General features: G+C 42.1%; 1 protein-coding gene across 7 annotated transcripts in view; it reads left to right on the forward strand.

Annotated features, from left to right (window-relative positions):
• TUNAR (TCL1 upstream neural differentiation-associated RNA) overlaps positions 1-16,250 on the forward strand; it is a 184,178-nt gene extending 167,928 nt beyond the window's left edge. For all 7 annotated transcript variants that reach the window (XM_064460700.1, XM_064460701.1, XM_064460703.1 and 4 more), the window contains one exon: positions 9,887-16,250. In XM_064460700.1, the coding sequence (XP_064316770.1) occupies positions 9,887-10,072 (186 nt within the window). In that variant the 3' untranslated portion in view covers positions 10,073-16,250. The remainder of the gene's footprint in view (positions 1-9,886) is intronic.
• The last annotated feature ends 1,627 nt before the right edge of the window (positions 16,251-17,877 follow it).

Consider the following 17,877-nt stretch of genomic DNA (forward strand, 5'->3'; position numbering starts at 1 on the left):
CAGTAGAGGTGATTTCTTTTATAAAATTGATCTCTTAAAAATAAAACCATCTTCATCAATTATATCAGGCCATCTCAGCTACAATAAAATTGAGAATGCAGTCCCTGCTTCAGAAGTGAAGATACCTGAGTATTTCACAGAAAAGATTGCCGGGTTTCCATATGGATAAAACAACAATCGGTTTCCAAGCATTATTCCTATAAACAGCAAAACTGGGTGAATTTTTTCACAGAAAATACTTTTCCTAAGGCAAAAGGCTGGCATGCATAATTTCAGACCAAATGGTTACAATTTTAAAAACTTATTACAAAATCTGAATGCAACTTTCCTAAATCATAAAGTGTTGGTTGGCTAGAATGGTTTGCAATGTCCCTTAATCTAGCTGTAATAAATTTTTGGAATAAAGATATAACGAAGTAAAAGCAGAGATTTTAGGCTTTCTAGACTGTTGTGGTACCCACAAACTAACAGCTCTTTTCTAGCGCAGCTCAAGTGTTGTATTCCTCAAGTTTCTGGATGCTCATTTGTTTTGTAAGGAGAGGTCACTTCCTGAGGTAAAGGTAGTTTGATCCATTGCAAGCCAAATTATCTTCTGGCCTTGGCAGACTTTAGAGATATATATACAAAAATTAATACAAATTTGTGTCACTTTTCTATCTCTTAATCTTTCTTAAATGTCTTCTGAAGCAGCTCAGTTTCCTTTCCAATATGCAGTGGTGAGAGCAGATCTTCGAATCGCTTATGACAGAGGTTATGCGCCTTCTGGCAGATAACGGAGACCTGTCTTTCACTGAGACTTGCATATTGTATTTTTTCCTTTACAGGGCTTCAATGTATTTTTGCTTCAAAATGAGAGCCCTGAAGATGTCCTTGAAATAGAAAATGAGGTGCTGAGATCTGAAATGATGGAAAGAGATACTTTAACATCCCATTCTTCCATGTAGCTATTTCAGTTAATGCTACTTTTATCTGGGCAAAAATGCATATTTTAAGGCTTTTAACAGTTGGGGGTTTTTCTTCTGAATATGTCAGCATCCAGGTGTGCTCACTGTAGAGTGTTTTTGTTCTGTTTTGTTAAGCTTAGGAAAGATGGACAAAGGAGAAAGAGAGAGAACTCTGACTTCAGACTTCAAAGCTTCATTCTGTCATAATTTCTAGGGTGTGGGAGGGAGAGATGTTGCATTTTTTTTCCTTTTTTTTTTTCTCTTGGAATGAAAGGTGGCCCTTCTACAAATCTCAGTATGTATAAATTATAAAATCTTTGGAGAAGGACAGTACATCTTTACAGGGTGTAGCACACAGGCTCCACATTAATACCAGAAGTCCAGAAGGGTTTTGTCCTTTGTTGCTCCAAATCCCCCTAGTATAAATACAAAAGGCAGAGAGAAAGGCAAGAAAGATAACCAAAAGCACGGAATGGCTTCTGTATAAAGAACAACCAGGCAGACCTGGGTTTTTCAGTCTTGAAGAAAAATTACTATAGGGATATGGTAAGACACTAACATTCTGGGTGGCCTGCAGAATAAAATCCAATTACTCAGTTTCTCAAATTACATAATGAGGAATCGAGTGACAGGTTCAAATAACCAGTGGATACTTTTTCAGACGTCCCTTAATAATCTTTTGAGGTCATTGCTAGAGGACACTGTATAGAAAAAAAACCCAAAACCAACAAAACAAACATGAGTTCAAGCAGCAGTTAGACAAATTTAGGGAGAACAAATCTATGAAGGGGCATTAAACCCAAAGATGCTTCCTCTGGGGAAGCAAATCCCTGACCTGCAGATTTCTGGACTCGCGTTAGGTACAGTGGAGTAAGCATTACTCTACACTTGTGCTGTGCATCTTTGGCATCAGCCAATGGCAAGGGGACACCTGATCAGCTGAACTGTGGCCTGTCTCCATTTGGCTGCTTTTATGCCCATTAACACCACAACGTGTCTGGCCTTTACTGGATGTCTTATAAGGCGGTTCTGGGACATCTCCTCTTTGGCTAGCTCTGTCTGTCCTTTCACCACTGATGGGAAAGGAGCAGTGGTGAGATACAAAATACCTGTCTGGAGCCAGTGTTTGGCTCTTCTCCTTCCCCATTGTAGCTGCTGCTTTGGGGGCAGGAGCCCCTTGGGCTCTATGGGATGGGGCTCAGCAGGCACTCGATGATGAGGGAGCCTAAGAGATCTGTTCCCCATCGTTGTGTCCACAATATGCAACTTTTGTCTTTCAACACTAACTGTTCATTACAGCAGAACAGTAAATTGTCTGAAAATGGAGCACGGACATTTCAGTTATTTTTTTAGAACCACTGCATTTGCACACATTGTAGAGGGATTCATGAGAACAAAATAAATATAGACCATGTCATTCTTCCTCTCTTCTTGCTGGCAGAGGGTATCAGAGTTAATCTTGGGCAGAGTGGGCGGGAGGAAATACTCTTTTACTCAAAAGGTCTGAAAAGAAATACCGAGTATTTAAAAGGAGGAAAATGCCAAGTATGTGCTGCAGTACCGACCAAGAGTCAAACGCTTCTGCTCTGGAGCATTAGCACCAAGCAACCGAGCACAGTGCTGTGTATCAGGAAAATGGATTGTGAACACAAAATAGGCCAGTCCAATCAAACTGAAATTATACTGAAATTTCACCACCAGTTGGGCTAAGCCAGAAAATTAATCACCTCTAGATTTGTGAAATTTTGAGTTTGAACCATAAATGCTTCCTGTTGTGTTTTAAATAGATTGCTAATTTTGATCAACAACAATTCATTCTTCATAGTGCATCTCATATCAAAGCGGGGAGGGCTGTGGGTTAAAATGAGACTTGCTCTCATTTTAGTAAGGTTGGTTTCTTTCATGAACTAGGACTCATGATGCCTTATGAATCCTGGTATGGGAGACCTTGCTGCAGGTGGAGGAGCCAAAGGCTGTGAGTCTATGGATAGCACTGTCTGCACAGAGGCAGGTAAAGGAGGGTCTGTAGTAATAGCCTGGTATTTAAGGATCATGATTCTGCTGCAGATCATGGCTTTGTTTCTAAGATAGGGGTACTTGTATTCAAAATATCTGGTCTTTTTATAATAAAGTTTATGTATCCTGAGCATTTCAGGGTTGTGCATGGTTGTGAGGAGGGCAAAACTGTAAAACTGGCTGCAAGCCCTTTGCTTCCTCTGGGTTCTGAGCTGCCTGGGGGGACAAAAACAGCTGCCAGGATAAGCTGGATCAGACCCTTGGTAGGGAGCAGGACGAGTCCTGTAATGCATTACTTATTTGAATTCTGCCCTCTCAGAATAACCTCTTTGCTGATGAGTGCCTGCCTTTATTCTAGAGGAGGTCTCACATTGCTGAGACCTTTGGAAACATCCTGGCTATAGTGCTATAAATAGCACGTATTTCCCACTAACTAAAACCTGCCAGCATAGCAGCAGCCTGATGTGGGTTTATTTTCCTGCTTGAGGACTACATAAGTGCTTGTGTCCTCTCTCCGCTGAGACACCTCTTTGCTTTAGGCACTGGTCTCTGCTCACTGTTGGGGAGTGTTATTGAACCTGGCTCACATTCCTGCTCTTCCTGATCTTTTTTCTCTAATGAAAGACCTCTCCCTGGGCACCTTTCCTTGTCTCCTCTCTTCCTTCTCTTATGGCAGGTCTTTTCTTTTATCAGGTATTCTGATTTCTACTGTATATTAGTTTCTGCTCATTCCATTTCAATTAATCTGCTATTCAAACACTGCGTGCTGCCTGTGCAAGCTGCTGTGTCTGAATGAGTTTTTAGTGAAACCGCTTATGGCTGCAGAGCTTCTCTTGGCCTTATCCTTCATTTATATGGGGCCTTTCAGTTCTGTGAAATCCAACTCTAGAAATAAATGCAAACATGAGTCCCTCACATCCTCAGAGAAGTCCAGTACTTCTCTGAGCAGGATCTCGACTGATAGGTGAAAGCACGTTGTGTTAGAGGAGTTTAGCAGTGGACTTATCCGGCCCAAGCAGCGCAAGGCTTGTGAGTGGATACAAAGTAATCAGAGAAATGAGAATTTGCCAACAAAATATGAGAAAAAGGACTGCTGACGAGCACAAATGTGTGTGCTAACTTTGCCTTCCTCCCACAAGCCACTAGCAGCAGTGCGGTATCCATTTAATTGCCCTGCTCAGCATCTTGCCTGGGGGCTCTCCAGGGCTTGAGCCGAGCACCCAGCTTTCCCAAGTCTGCCCTTGGAGGAAATGAGGTTAAAAGAACTTGTTAGGAGGAAAGGAACAAAACTGCTTGGCTGTGCTATTCTAGTGGGGTTACATCCTCAAGGACCCTCCCCTCCCTGCTTGGTAATTCGAGCACTCCTTTGTGAGATAAGGGAAGGCGTCAGCTCCAGCAGCATCTGAACTCGCGCTCCTCTTTGTATGATTTCCGTGCCCTCTTCAGTTTGCTAATCAAAACAAGTTTCCTTTCCGTGTTTCTTATCCCCAGAGGGTGGAACTGTCCTCAGAAAATTAAAGCTCTCTTATCTCTTAATGTGTCATCAGAACTAATAGCCTGGGGACTGTAAACAAGTTTAAATATCAAAACAATTTGTCTGGGGATTGTCTGTGATTATGGATTAAGAATACAAAATTTGTGCTTGCTGATATTCAAGCTAGATTGAATAAAAGGAGCCAGATCCTCAGCTGGTGTGACAGAGGTAACTCAGCTGAACCCAGGGGAGGGAGGCTGAGCATCTGACTCCGGGAGCTTTTCAGAAGTTTTCACTATTGTTTTTGAAAGCGCCAGGTAATACCTGACAGCATGGGCTGATCAGGAGCAGCGCTGAGGGGCCACGGCGGAGCCTGGACCGTCCTCCCCTCCTTTGACTTCCCAGGAGCTCCACTTTGTTGGCTGTGTCCTCCACTCACAGCTTCTTTGGGGAACTTGTAAATAATGACTTAGAAGAGAAATAATTTAACATTACAAAACTTTTTCAAGGGCAAGTCAAGGTGCCAGCATATTCAAAAGCTGACAGATATGTAGAAGCAGGTACTTCATGAGGGATGTGCTTTGTATCTTCAATGTGACAAACACTGCAGTAAATTCACAAAAATGCACTTGCTACTGCCTTTTCCCAAGCCCTGCCACTAAGCCATCACATTTAGCTCAGTCACTGCTCATGCTGAAAGTGAAGATGCAAGTGAAAGATTATCTCCTTTTGCTAGAAATGCTTCGCATAGTTCACTGGGCTCTTTTCAATGACAGTGATTGTGCAACAGGTCCCACAGATTTGGGGAGATGGTAGTGGGTGTAGTTTACAGCGGTGTGGGATTTGAGATTTTTCATGTTAACATCTCCCTCTTTTGGAAGTATCTGTGGGACCTCACTTTTGTTATGGATCATTTTCTGACATAGTCTGGGCAGTTCTTCAAAGATACCACAGATGAGAAACCGAGGCAGAGAGAGACTAGGTGGGTTTCCTGTAGATATATAAGAAGTCAGGAGTAGTGGAAGGACATGACTAGTGCAAGGAGTGTCCTAAACACTGAACTGTCCTTTTCTCCCCTGTGCAAAGAAGAATACATGCAATAGATATCTTTTTCATGGATAGCTTTTCAGAATACATATATTTTCAAGAGGCTGATGTTAGGTTAGTGATGAATCTTGCAAAATCAAGTAGGAAACATTCGTTTTGATGTGTCAGGAATGCTTTCCTAATGAAGTAGTAATTAAATAAGAAGGACAGTTATTAAAGAACTGGTAAATCTACTGGTCTCTATAGCTCTTACCTCAGAAGTTCTAGCAGCCGTTCTGGGTAAGGAAAGGGAGTGTTTCTGACAAGCATGAGGTTCCACCAGAAAAATATAAAAGGAGCAATCTGTCACAAGAATCTTAAAAATATAAAACAATGTCAAATAAATGCAATCAATTTCCAGAAGAGGATAATAAAGGCTGAAAAAAGGTACCCAGAAAGCTAGAAGACACTTCTATTTTCTTAATTGGGATAATTATACTAAAACTGACAGCAAATATTTTCCCAGTAGCAAAAAACACCCACAAACCCCAGCCAGCTAAAATACCACTCTGAGCATGAGATCTGTGACGGTTAAAGGCCTGAGTCTGCCATCAGGAGAGCGCTTCTCTTCTCCCAAGGTCAGTCCTTAAATGTGGAGAAGTAATTTTGATTCTGGTCTGCTCACAGTTCAAAGTCAGTGCTCACCTTGATTTCAACAGTGCTATATTTGGCAAAGTACTAATATAATTGTGTTTGGCCCCAGTCTTGTCCTGTTTGAATGTTAAACACCTCTTAATACCAAGCCTATTTTGTGTTCTCCCTCTCATAGTTTAGATGATGTATAAAATAGTGAGCAATGTGGACCTCCTGGAGCAATCCCTCCAGGGAAACTAATGGTGCCAGTTTCCACACTACACGTGAGTCGGGGGTTTTAGTTCAGAGCAGCTTTTGTCTGGACCCCTGTTCCCATGGACTGAAATTTCTTTTATTGTGTTTATAGCACATGAAAAGCCCCTGGAGCACATCTGTGCATGTAGTTTCACCCAAAAAAGACGCAGTTCACGCAGTCCCAGGCTGCGTCATAGCATGAGCCAAATACAGCACATAAGCATATCCAGAGAAACAGAGATGACCTCCAAGAAATCATACTGTGCACCAGCCCATGCATAAACTTGCAACTGCTGTTGCCTTCTTATTGTTCCTTCGTGTTTGTCACAGCCCTGGTCACTAGCTTCTCCATACATATTTCCCTGCATCACACTGAGGACCTTCTCTCTCAGTTAAGGCCCCTTAGTCAGACAGAAATAACCTGGCAGTCTGAGTTGCTTTGCGGCGTTTGGATTTGAAACCACTCAGTATCTCCTTACTAATAATTAGAATTTGAAAAGAGGAAAAAAGTGATTGTACAACCTCAGATCAGAGATTGTGCAGCCCAGGGGCCCTCTCTTTCGCAGTAATCAGTAATGGGTGTCTGGGAAAGGCCCTAAATACAAGGCAAAGATGTGGTGGTACTTCTCCAGCATACTTAGCTTCCAAAAAATTCACAACTCAAGGATTTCCTAAGCCAGAGGGTTTGTCTTTATATCTAATAGCCTCTGATAAGCTTTTTTTTTTTTTTTGTGAATTATTTAGCTACCTCTTAGTTTTGTCTTAATTTTAGGATCTACAGAGTCCTGCAAGAAGGAGTTGGACACTTTAACTTCAGGCTGCACAGTTTAGATTTATTAAAAAAAGACTGGGGATGTTCACAAGAGGTGTTCAGATGTCCTCATGCTGCCGCTGCTCACATTAATCCTAGAAACAGGATTGTCTAATGCATGTGCTGCAGAGTGACCATGCCCAAGTTAAGAGTGTCAGCAGATGCAGTGCACGTGCAAATCCACCCCAGCTGGGGCTCAGCACTGCTCTGGGTGGGTTTAGGTTGATGTGAATGGGAAGCTTTTCCCAAACCATGGGATGCAGAGAGACCCGTTGTACCTCCTCTGCTTTTTCAGAGCCAGAAGGGCTTGGCCCACAAGATGCTGGGGTATGATCATGTTATTGTGGGAGCCAGAGGTGTTGCATCAAGAGCGCTCAGTTCTTGTGGGAACCAACCAGCAGGGACTTCACCCTCCCCTCAAATCCTTGTGTTCCAGGCCTGGGATTTTATCAGGTTGGATTTGTGATCCCACCTAATTTTTCAAATAAACAGCGAGATGCAAACATTTGGCCAGAGGGAAAGCCTTCCAGTTACTGAAGGGGAAAAGAACATGATATCCAAATGACTCATGGCTTTGTGGGTGAAGTAACAACTGCGTGTCATAGCTTGGGATGTGGGTTTGTGGTTTGCTGCCACATGGAGTGTATGCACTTGGGTTGTTAAGTTAATGTAAACGGCTTTGGTAGGAATTGTTCTGTGACTTACTAGAGCCAATTTGCTTGTTAAGATATCACTGACTGCATTGTGACAATTAATAAGGTAGGGAGGGCACCCACCAGATGCAAAGCTGAACCAAGCCCTCCTCTGGGCACCAGCCAGTGGCAACTATGATGAAGCCCTTCTGCTGCTAGAACAGGTTGGTCCTGAAGGAGTTGCAACTGTCTGTGGCTGGAGGAACAGTGGGGAGCAGGGAGTTTCCGGGGACTGGAAGGGAACATGGAGGGGGCAAGTATGCCCTGAGAGGTACCTGGTGCCTCTGAAGTTTTGCTCTCCTGGGGTGGGATACCCAAAGACCTGCTGGGTGAGCATGTTCTGACGCCTGATGCAGTAGCCTTCTGCCTGGTGCCCCCTGCTCCTGCTGACTTGCTTCTGCTGTGGGTACCCTCAGGTTATTATCTGCCTTGTTCTTGTTTTCTACTGAATCACTTGGTGGTGCTAAGGCAAAACATGAAAATGCTAATGCAAGTGTATATATACAGGACAGCAGCACCTCCGCAGACCCTCACCTCTGCCTTACTCACCACTAGTCTCTTTACCTGCTGTGATTCAACTGCGACACCCGTTCTAGGAATTTGCCATACTCACCATCCTATATATGTACAACTTGCAGATGCGACAAAATACAGATTGTTTTGTCTGGGTTCTCTGTTTTTCCTCTCAGTTTCTCTGTCATAGGATTTCCTCACCTCTCCCACTCTTTTCCATCCTTTTGCTGTGCAGCCCAGGAGCTCGGTGGAGCTGCAGGTCAGGGCTCCCCTCTGGTGATACCTGCTCGGGGGAAACACGCGCCTCTGCAGGCAGTGGTCAGTTCCTGCAGAGCCCTTCCCATCATGAACATCCATGCTGCGTGGCATCCGGCGTTTTTGATCCATGGGTTAGTGGAGGCAGGAATGAGGGAAGTACCTGTCCCCCCTTTCTCTTCCAACCGAACTGCTCCTATAGGCAAGACCTGTTGGGGAGCATTTTTTACTACATCCTACCACTGCAGCAGAAACATCATGGGAATTGGTTTGCAGCTTGGGAGAGAACAGCAGGACATTGCCTGAACCCAGCTGTTGGCAGATCAGTTTGCTTTGGGAAACCAGCCAGCCTTTTTCGGTTTTCTGGGGCACTTGATTTGCCCATGAGATCAGAATTTGCAGAATTAGACAAGCACATATAACTAGAATTTATCCTTTTCCAGTTTGAACAATCAAATGTTTATCCAGGTCTGAGCACCTGGCTGGAAGAGCAAAGGAGCTTCTTTCTTTGTGGCTCCAGCAGTGCCAGGAGGCAGGGCTAGTCCTGCAAATGAAGAATCATTTGGTTTTAAGCAGTTCAGGGGCTTGGGCTGCTGCTTGGGAAGTGACTGTATCCTCCCTGCAGGCAGATCAATATATTTCAGCTCACTGCGCTGCAAGTAACTTTTCATCGTACATTAAGAATGAGGAAAATAAAAGCCAAGATAGATGTTATTTTGGTTTTGTGTTTATTTTGCATTATTTACTGGGGAGTCGCTGCTGTCTTCCTTCTCGTCAGGAGGCAAAATGCCTTTGTCTTTGGTGGGGTTTCCTATTAAAAAGAAATGAGCTCTTCCCAGTTTTATTTCCCTCGCTCTCTTGCTCCTTGGTACTGAAGTGTAAATCTAGTGTCTCTGCAACTTGACAAGATGGTCTCCTGCAATCCTAATGCAGGCAACATCCCCTCTCACACCGGTGGAGTCACACCTCGTTGGTACATTTCTAACCAGCTTTATAACGACATTGCAGATGAGTTGTATGTGTCACGAATGATTGCTGGCACACAAGCAGAGAGTGTTATGGAGGGTTATAAGTAATCTACGGGCTAGCTGACCTATCACTTTAGTTAAACGTTTACTAAATAGCTAGTAAAAATATTAATCATTTTAAAGTGAATTCTTAATACGAAGTGTTATGGGGCAAAAATTCTGCAGTTGGCTCCACTGTTAATATGAGCTTGGAAACTCAAACTAACAATCCATTTTGATGTTTTTCTTCCTAAATCTAGGTTATCCTGAAGGGGAGGATAAAGAAACTGGCCACCAAGATGGTAATCACTAGTGGAAATGAAGAAGATAAAGGCAGTCAAGAAAAGGAAAGCAAAGAAGAAACCATCTTGGCAATGCTCGGAATTATTGGGACAATTCTGAATCTCATTGTGATCATTTTTGTGTATATTTACACAACGTTGTAAACTAGAAGGCATGCAAATAGACCAGATAAAACGGCCATTAAGAGTGACAACAAACATTGCCGACTATTGACAAGTTGTTTAATCAGAATTGACTGTGTATTATATTAACACATCATAAAAGCACTGCCTGCAGGCAGCGGAGGCTGAAGCACAATTAATTTAATAAGACTCTTTCACACAGTAACAAGCTTAACTCTTCTGTCCTGCCCTCTTCCTTTCGGTTTGGGGGAAAATGACGGCAATTATGTAAGTTGTAGCTTTGAAGAAATCCACCAGGGATATGTTGTTTTAACACAATTAAAAAAAAAAAAAAAAGAAAGAAACTGTACAACTGTACACTATATACAATTAGAAATGTATACTGTATACTCGCAAAGATTGAACGCAAAGATAGCATCATAGCACAGATCACGTGTCTGCTAGGTCAAATGATTTTTTCCTCTTGGTTTTTGCTTTTACTTACATTGAATCTGACAAGCTTTTTATTTAGAATGAACATATGGTGCAATCATGAAAAATCAATTCCATTGAGCAAGGTCTGCCTAAACCTGATAAAATGTTGGGAGAAATACATTACATGTTTATTTTTCTTTTCTTATTTGCTTAACATCTGTGTCTGTTCATACCGATGTTTATAAATATATATTTTTAATAAATGTGCTATATTTTTAGCATGAACCAAATATTTGGAGACACTTGTATTCATGCAGCTAAATTTTGTTTGAAATGCACTTTTTGACAATGGATGTTATTTTTCTCAGCAATTATACAGCAGTCTTGTTTGCAGCCCTCTCACTGTAGTCTGGAGCGAGCTCACATCATGCTCATATGCATGACTTGAAGTTGGAATGTCAGCTGAAAAGCATTGCTGCTTAATACAGGAAATAGCAAAACATTGTAAGGTGACCTTTGGAGACTGGTTGCAGAAAGAAGGCTCTATTTATAGCTTAAAAAAAAAAAAGAAAAAGCAAATGAAAGGAATTTTGAAGCATCTCACAAAATATTACAAAATTCACAGAATTTATGTCTTTCAGAATCTGGCCACACTCTCTAAGTACTTATATTGAGAGAAGCGAGCAGAGGCTTATGTAGCTGACAAAAGAAATTTAGAGAGCCTGTAGTGAGGGGCTTAAGTGAAATCCAGACTGTAAATACAGAGTATATTTTAAATGGGAGGATAATTAACCCTTTACGCTTCTCTGATGTGCTTTAGCAGAGGTCGGTGCAGTCAAATTCCCTGACTTGTGTTTTTGGCAGGAATGTGCAATGTGATGATGATCACCATTTTTCTTCAGAGTTCAGTACCTATAAATATATGAAGCATTAAAAATATGAGACCTCAATTCTGCCTCAAGCTGCCTAAGTACATTGCCCATTAACTCTGACATATCCTCTTAAAAAATAGGTCAATTAATTGTTTACTGACTTGTGGTTTGAATTGCATCCTCAGATGTACGATGGGGACTGCTGTTGAAGTCAGCTGGAGCAGTAAAAAGTTTGATCTTAGAGTCTTATTTACTTTAGTGATCAGTCCTGTCCCTCTGGAATCAGTGATGAGCTTTTCGTCAGTTTACAGGGGATAGAACTGGTCTCAAAGACACAGAGTTTCATTGCAGGATATGAAAGCAAGCCTGGAGAAGCCTGAGGGGCACCTCTCATAAACAAACAGAGCTGTTTAGTCTCTTGTAGTATTGCACATTCAATAATAAAACTGTTAGGAGAAGGGAAAAGGTCAGTAAATGAATTAAAATGAAATCCAGTATGAAGACTGAAGGGAAAAAGAGCAAAAATAGTTTCCTGTTAATGAAAACAGGACAGGGTGAGAGAGGTGAGAAAATGAGCAGAGATTTGAACAAGGAGAGAATGGCGCAGAGAGTACGAAGCACGCCGGGGTGCTTGAGGAAACATTTGTGTACGGACGGTGGTGGTAGAGCTGCAGGTCTTGGAGAGGGTGAGAAGCATTAGTGGCACAGCTTCAGTGGAGCTGGGTGAGGCTGATCTCGTTTTTTTATTTATAGTTATTGATTGGCAATGCTAAGGAATTAGCAAACTCTGCTTTTTGATCATTCTGAAAGAAAAAAAAGGCTAAAATATATTTGCCTTCACTCTGCATTTTTTCTTCTGGTTAAACTACTACTGATCACAGCATGTGGCAATGGCACTGGCACTCCTGTCCCAGAGCACACCTGCACATACGCTAGGCACCTGGCCAACTCCAGCCTGCCCCTTGCACTGGCAGGATCCTCTCTGCAGATGTTTCTCTTGAACCTCTCCTCCTTCTCCAGCAAACACCAAAGCAATCTGCCTGAGGCTCATACCCGTCTTCTGGATGGGAAGCCTGGGGAAAGGCAGTGTCCGAGGGAAGAGATGAGCTCTGATACCTGATATTTCTTTGCCTCGCTCTGCATCATATAATAATATGTGTCATCTTCTTATGGGCATAAAGATGCTTAATGAATGAAATTTCATGAAGTACGTCTATTGATATTACAAATTAAAGCCCTGCATTGTAAAATAACACGTAACTCCCCCACCCTCCTAAAGTAAAGTAGCAACATTTGCCGCTCATCACAGTTGCACTCCTTCAGATATGGGCCAGCATCTTCACCAGGACAGGCCCTGCAAATAAGCTGGTGGATCAACAAGCCTAAGGGCTCTGTGTTTACTCTGCCTTTCCCAACAGAAGACCCATTAGGGGAAGAGTTTCCAGCTGTGGATGTGCTGTACTTTGCCTGTTAGTCTTAGCGTAGGCAGTGTGACCAGGTGCCTACCGCCCTGCGCCGCCAGCAGCCATGTGCTCTATGCTTTGCCACGGGGCTTTTATTGCACCCTGGCATAGGAAGAAAGGCTTATCCCATTCCATAAAAAGTTTAACACTTAATATTTTAATTTTACAGGTTTCTGTTCACAGATGGTTCTAGAAATATCCTGGGGCAAGTACTTCTTAAGTAGATTCATTAAGTATTCATTTAAATAAAAATTAAGAGTATCCTTTGAGGCCAATTTCTTTACTTTTTATTTGGTATTCATGAACACTGATATGGGAAAAGCATGTTTTCAAGACTGACTGTGTGAAGGAAGTGTTTTATACAAAGATCCAAAGGTATGCCTACCCAGGCAGCCACACGCAGGCCTGCTTTCAGCTGAATGCCAGCTGGAGCCAAATTACCCTCCTGCTTTTCCATGTGAGCAGTTTTCAGCATGCACCTATAAGAAATATTCAACTAGGTAGCACATATATCATGGATACCTTGTAGTCAGTAACTGCAGTATAAATAGTGGAATAAAACTTCTCATTACAGGTGCTGAATGGTAAATATGCTTTGGCAAGGAAAAAGCTGATAGTCTCATTTTTGGCTTGACTTGCAGGTAATGCAAATAGTTTCCAAAGTACATTTTTTTTAACTAAAATACTACTTCATTAGTGACAGGAACTTTCATGTTTACATTTGAGTAGAAGGAAATTACTCTCCAATATCTTAATAAGATATGAAAACACCATCTTTTTCTTCTGTCAACTAAGAATGCCATTGTATTTTTAAATTATCCTATGTAGTTTGAAGGTTTGTGTTATGGGAATGAAAAATATTTTCTTGAGGTGACAGGAATGTGTCATTCTCCCCACCAGTGTCATGTGTGTTGTCCGGTGGGTCCAGAAGACTTCAAGAAAGAAGATGATAAAACTATTTAATTCACATTATGCACACAATCAAGTGAGAAGGAAGAAGAAAGATAGGCTACCGCTCTCACCTCTGGTTTCTATAACTGCCACTGAAAATTCATCATCTCAGGAATCACATCTCCATACAGGAATGTATCTTCTTGTGTGCTGGCTGACAGGGCAGTCTTTCCAGTTATGTACCTTTTGCTCCTGCTTGCATCTCTGCAGCAGTGTGTGACTCAACGCGCCTCAGGACAGTTTTCACATGTAACTGGCCTGGGAGCCTCTGGGAGCTGCTGTTTTGGTTTATTGTGGTGTAAAGGCCTACTATGGCACCGAGTTCTATTATTTTAAGGACAGCCAGTAATCATCTTCATATTATTGTCTGGTAATCTAGGGGATACTTTGCTGGTTGAATTCCTAGACCGATCCTTTCCCCAGCCCACATGTAAAATTTTGATTCAGTAGACATCCAAATACAAAAAAAGCTTCAGTTACATTGTGGTAAAACTTTAGTATGAAGCATTCCTTAAGCCCAAGCATCTTATATTTCCATTTAATCTACATCTTGGAGCTCACCCCAAATGCCCCTAGGTCTCACCCGTGTCAGGAGGTCTCATCATTTCTGAGTGAGAATTGACATTTCAGAGTGCATCGTGACATAAGCAGAGAATTTGGCCCAGAGAGGGGAACGTGCCCAAAAAGTAACTGAATTCAAACTCTAGGGAGGCAGCACTGCAGAATTTACTAATTAAATATTTTGAGGTTTGGCTGGAGTACTTTTTTTCTGGCTAGCCAGTATTTTGGATAAAAAATATTATTGTTGTTCCTTGGAAAGTTTCTGGAAGAAATATGTCTAACTGAAAGAAAGAACCTCATTGAAAATGTTTCAGCAGCAATTTCCAGCAGCAACCTTCCAAAGAAAACACCGACCATGCCTCTGAGTGACTCTGGCTTCCTTCCTAAGAGTACTTTTGGCAGCTCAGGAACACACTGAACATATATGTAAACTCATCTTGTTTACTGAGAGGCTTTTTCTTCTTTGGAACAGAATCCACAGACTTACAAAGATGTACAAATGTAACGAATAGTACATTATGCAGTCACCACCAACAAAAAGATGTTCTCCTTTATTTCTAGCAGATACCCAGCAGACACCCTGCAGAACCTGCACCGCTTCCCTGCCCGGCTGTGCATTTTTGAGGCTCTTCCCAAAGGGTCTTATAAACTCAGTGTAGCTTTCCCCACCACGGGGCCAAGAGAAACAAAACCTGTTCACCGTGGAAACCTCCACGCCAGGCTGAAATCCCACATGCATCCATATACATTTATCTACATACGAACCATCTGGTAGCCAGTAAGACTCTCCTTGTCTTAAGCATTAGGTTTGCTTATTTGTGTTTCTCCTGGGGACAAAGACAGTGAAAGGCAATTTGTAGGGTTGAAAGCACCCAACTGTTTGCAGTGATACAACTTTCCATAATGTAGCCGTTACCTAGAAAGGAGCCTGTTCAACCTGAAATATGCCTGTGCAGTGCCATGCGTGTGGCACACAATCCTCCACGTGTAGTCTCTCACTGACAGAGTATCCGTGATTGTGCAGGGGGATGGCTTTGGGCTGTAACTGGCCCCTGCAGCAGGGCTTTGTACCAAAGCCTGGATCCCAAGTTGCGCTCTGTGGAGTGAAAGGATGTCCTGCCTTGTACATAGAAGGTACTTAGCCATGGTCACAGCAGTGGTATCCCTTCTTCTGCAACCAGTACAAGTTCAGCATAAGATGATCCATGCACCACTCCTGACCCTCTTCTGGGCAGCAGCAGAGCTTCCTTCCACATGGGTGAGGAAAACAGCTTTGCTTCCCTAATCTCCTAGAATAGGGAGCAAAGTCTCTCCTGCACAAGATAGCAGCAGGAGCATCCATTTCTTGCTGACAACAACCAGGTCACTTGCCTGGATTGCTGATGGAGACAATTTTCCCTCCCATCATCCTACATCCTGGTCTGGGAAATGCCAGTTTATTACCTGGTCTCTGGGTTCTCCACAGGCTCAGTCACCAGGTGGACTCAGGCAGACTTGTTTTATGATTCTGAGACTTTGTTATACTCAAGTGCCTCCTGGAGCCAGGTCTTCAGGAGTAGATTAAAGGTCCTGATATCTTAATATGGCCTTGATACCTTGAAGGTCTCACCATAACAAGAGCCTCAGTCATTGTCAGTCTCTGGCAGCAAAGTGTTAATGGCCTAGCGTTAGCAGGGGACACCAGATGGGAGCCACCCTGAACCAGAGTTTGTGCAGAGGTGGCTGGCTGCTTTCCACAGTATGTACTTACCTTCTTGAGGAGCAGTGGTATTATGGTGGATTGATGTTGGTGATGGGTAAATGTAATAAAATGTTCGTGTAGCAGGAGAATGATTTCTCACCTTTAGTTCCTGCAAACTTAACGGGAAAAGCTTTATAAATAATTCTGGCTTTGTTAATTTAAGATATGGATTAAAAATTACTATATATGTTTTCAAATTTTAATGTGCTGCCTTTTTTCCCTTACCAATCAATTCAATTCGAGTTTTGCAGATACTATTCTTATTTCTGTAATAATGATGGCTAATGCAAAACTGGTGGTGTTGAATCCACGAGGAAAGAATGAAGATTACATTGTCGATGTTTTATTAATTTGTTATTGTGGGCAGGAAAGGATCATCAGTGGTTTTCTTTGCATCCAGTGCACATTGTTAGCACAATTTTTATAATAATTTGACACCATTATTTCTGGAGCCTAAAGGAATTCTGTGGGACTAAGATTCAGCATTTAGAGCTGTGCATTTTCAAACAAATGTCAGCAAACAGGGAAGCATATGAAATGTTTGCATTAGCTAAAAGAAGACAATGTCTGACATATACATTTTTATCAAAGTCAAAAGTGAGACCACACAACTATTACTCTTACACCTGGCTGACATTGCATAATACGTACCAGGCCATAATTTAGATGCTCACTGTCCTCAGACTATGCATGTACATAACTCAGACTAAGGGGCTAAATTCCTTTACAGTCAATATGCATATGAGTATGTATTTAGAGGTTTGGGGCATTAGCTGACAATTAGCTGACAATTCAGCTATAGCAACAATGTAACTCATCAGAAAGGGAAAAACACCAAATTTCCTGTACAATGAGCTATTTCTTTTGCCTCATTTACCTTATTTTCAGTTGATCTATTTGAGGCTGTGTGATTGATGAGAATAATGCTAAAACCTGTCTAATATAACCAATGAAAGAATCAATATTTTGATATGGAGAAATATTCAGTCTACATCTTCCATCAGAAACTCGGCATTTCCCTAAACGGCTTCAAAAAAATCTCAGTGCTGAATCTTTTACATTTTCTTTATATGATTCACCATAAGCCAACACACTAATTCATTAGTATTACAATAGTTTTATATGGTTTCACTGAGCTGTGCAAGCACTAGCAAATGGATTTTGCATTCTTTGTCTCTTAAGTTTTATAAGCCTCTTTCTAGTACATAAAGATCACCTGTTTTAAAAGTCAAGAAGGGAAATACAGCCACATATTTAGAGCAACATGTAATTGTGTAAACCTCTACCAGTTTAGGTAGAAAGTAAATGGCCTTTTACACAAAACAGGGGGTCTTATTTCTCAAGCCTGTTTGTATGTCCTGCCCCAAGTGACCCAGTACCATGTTGAGTAACAGTCCTACAAGATTAGCTTCATTCAGTTTTAGAAAGAAAACTTCAGCTGTCAAACCCCTTGAAGCAGTGCCTTGCACCGTCTTTGAAATTTACAGTGCAAGCCAAAAAATCTGATGACCATAGATGGTGCTCAGCTCCTGGCTGACCCTCCGCAGTGATGCAGCAGCCCTCACTGCCCCCTGACAGACCTAGTGCCCAGTGCCCTTTACACTTGATGAAAGGCAATAATAGTCAGGGAATTAACTTTCTAAAATTTGAAATCTCACCGTTACTAATGTGCCTGGTTCCACTGGTGCAGATGTAAAATAACACCAGAGCTATTAGCAAGGCAGTAGCCAAACACTAGCATGACTCAACACAACCCTCGCTGTTGTCTTTGAGTGTTAAAACACCCAAACTTGGGGCTTTCCTCCCACTGCTGTGACCTCTCAT

This window comes from Phalacrocorax carbo, chromosome 9 (genome assembly GCF_963921805.1).
Source record: "Phalacrocorax carbo chromosome 9, bPhaCar2.1, whole genome shotgun sequence".
NCBI lineage: Eukaryota > Metazoa > Chordata > Aves > Suliformes > Phalacrocoracidae > Phalacrocorax > Phalacrocorax carbo.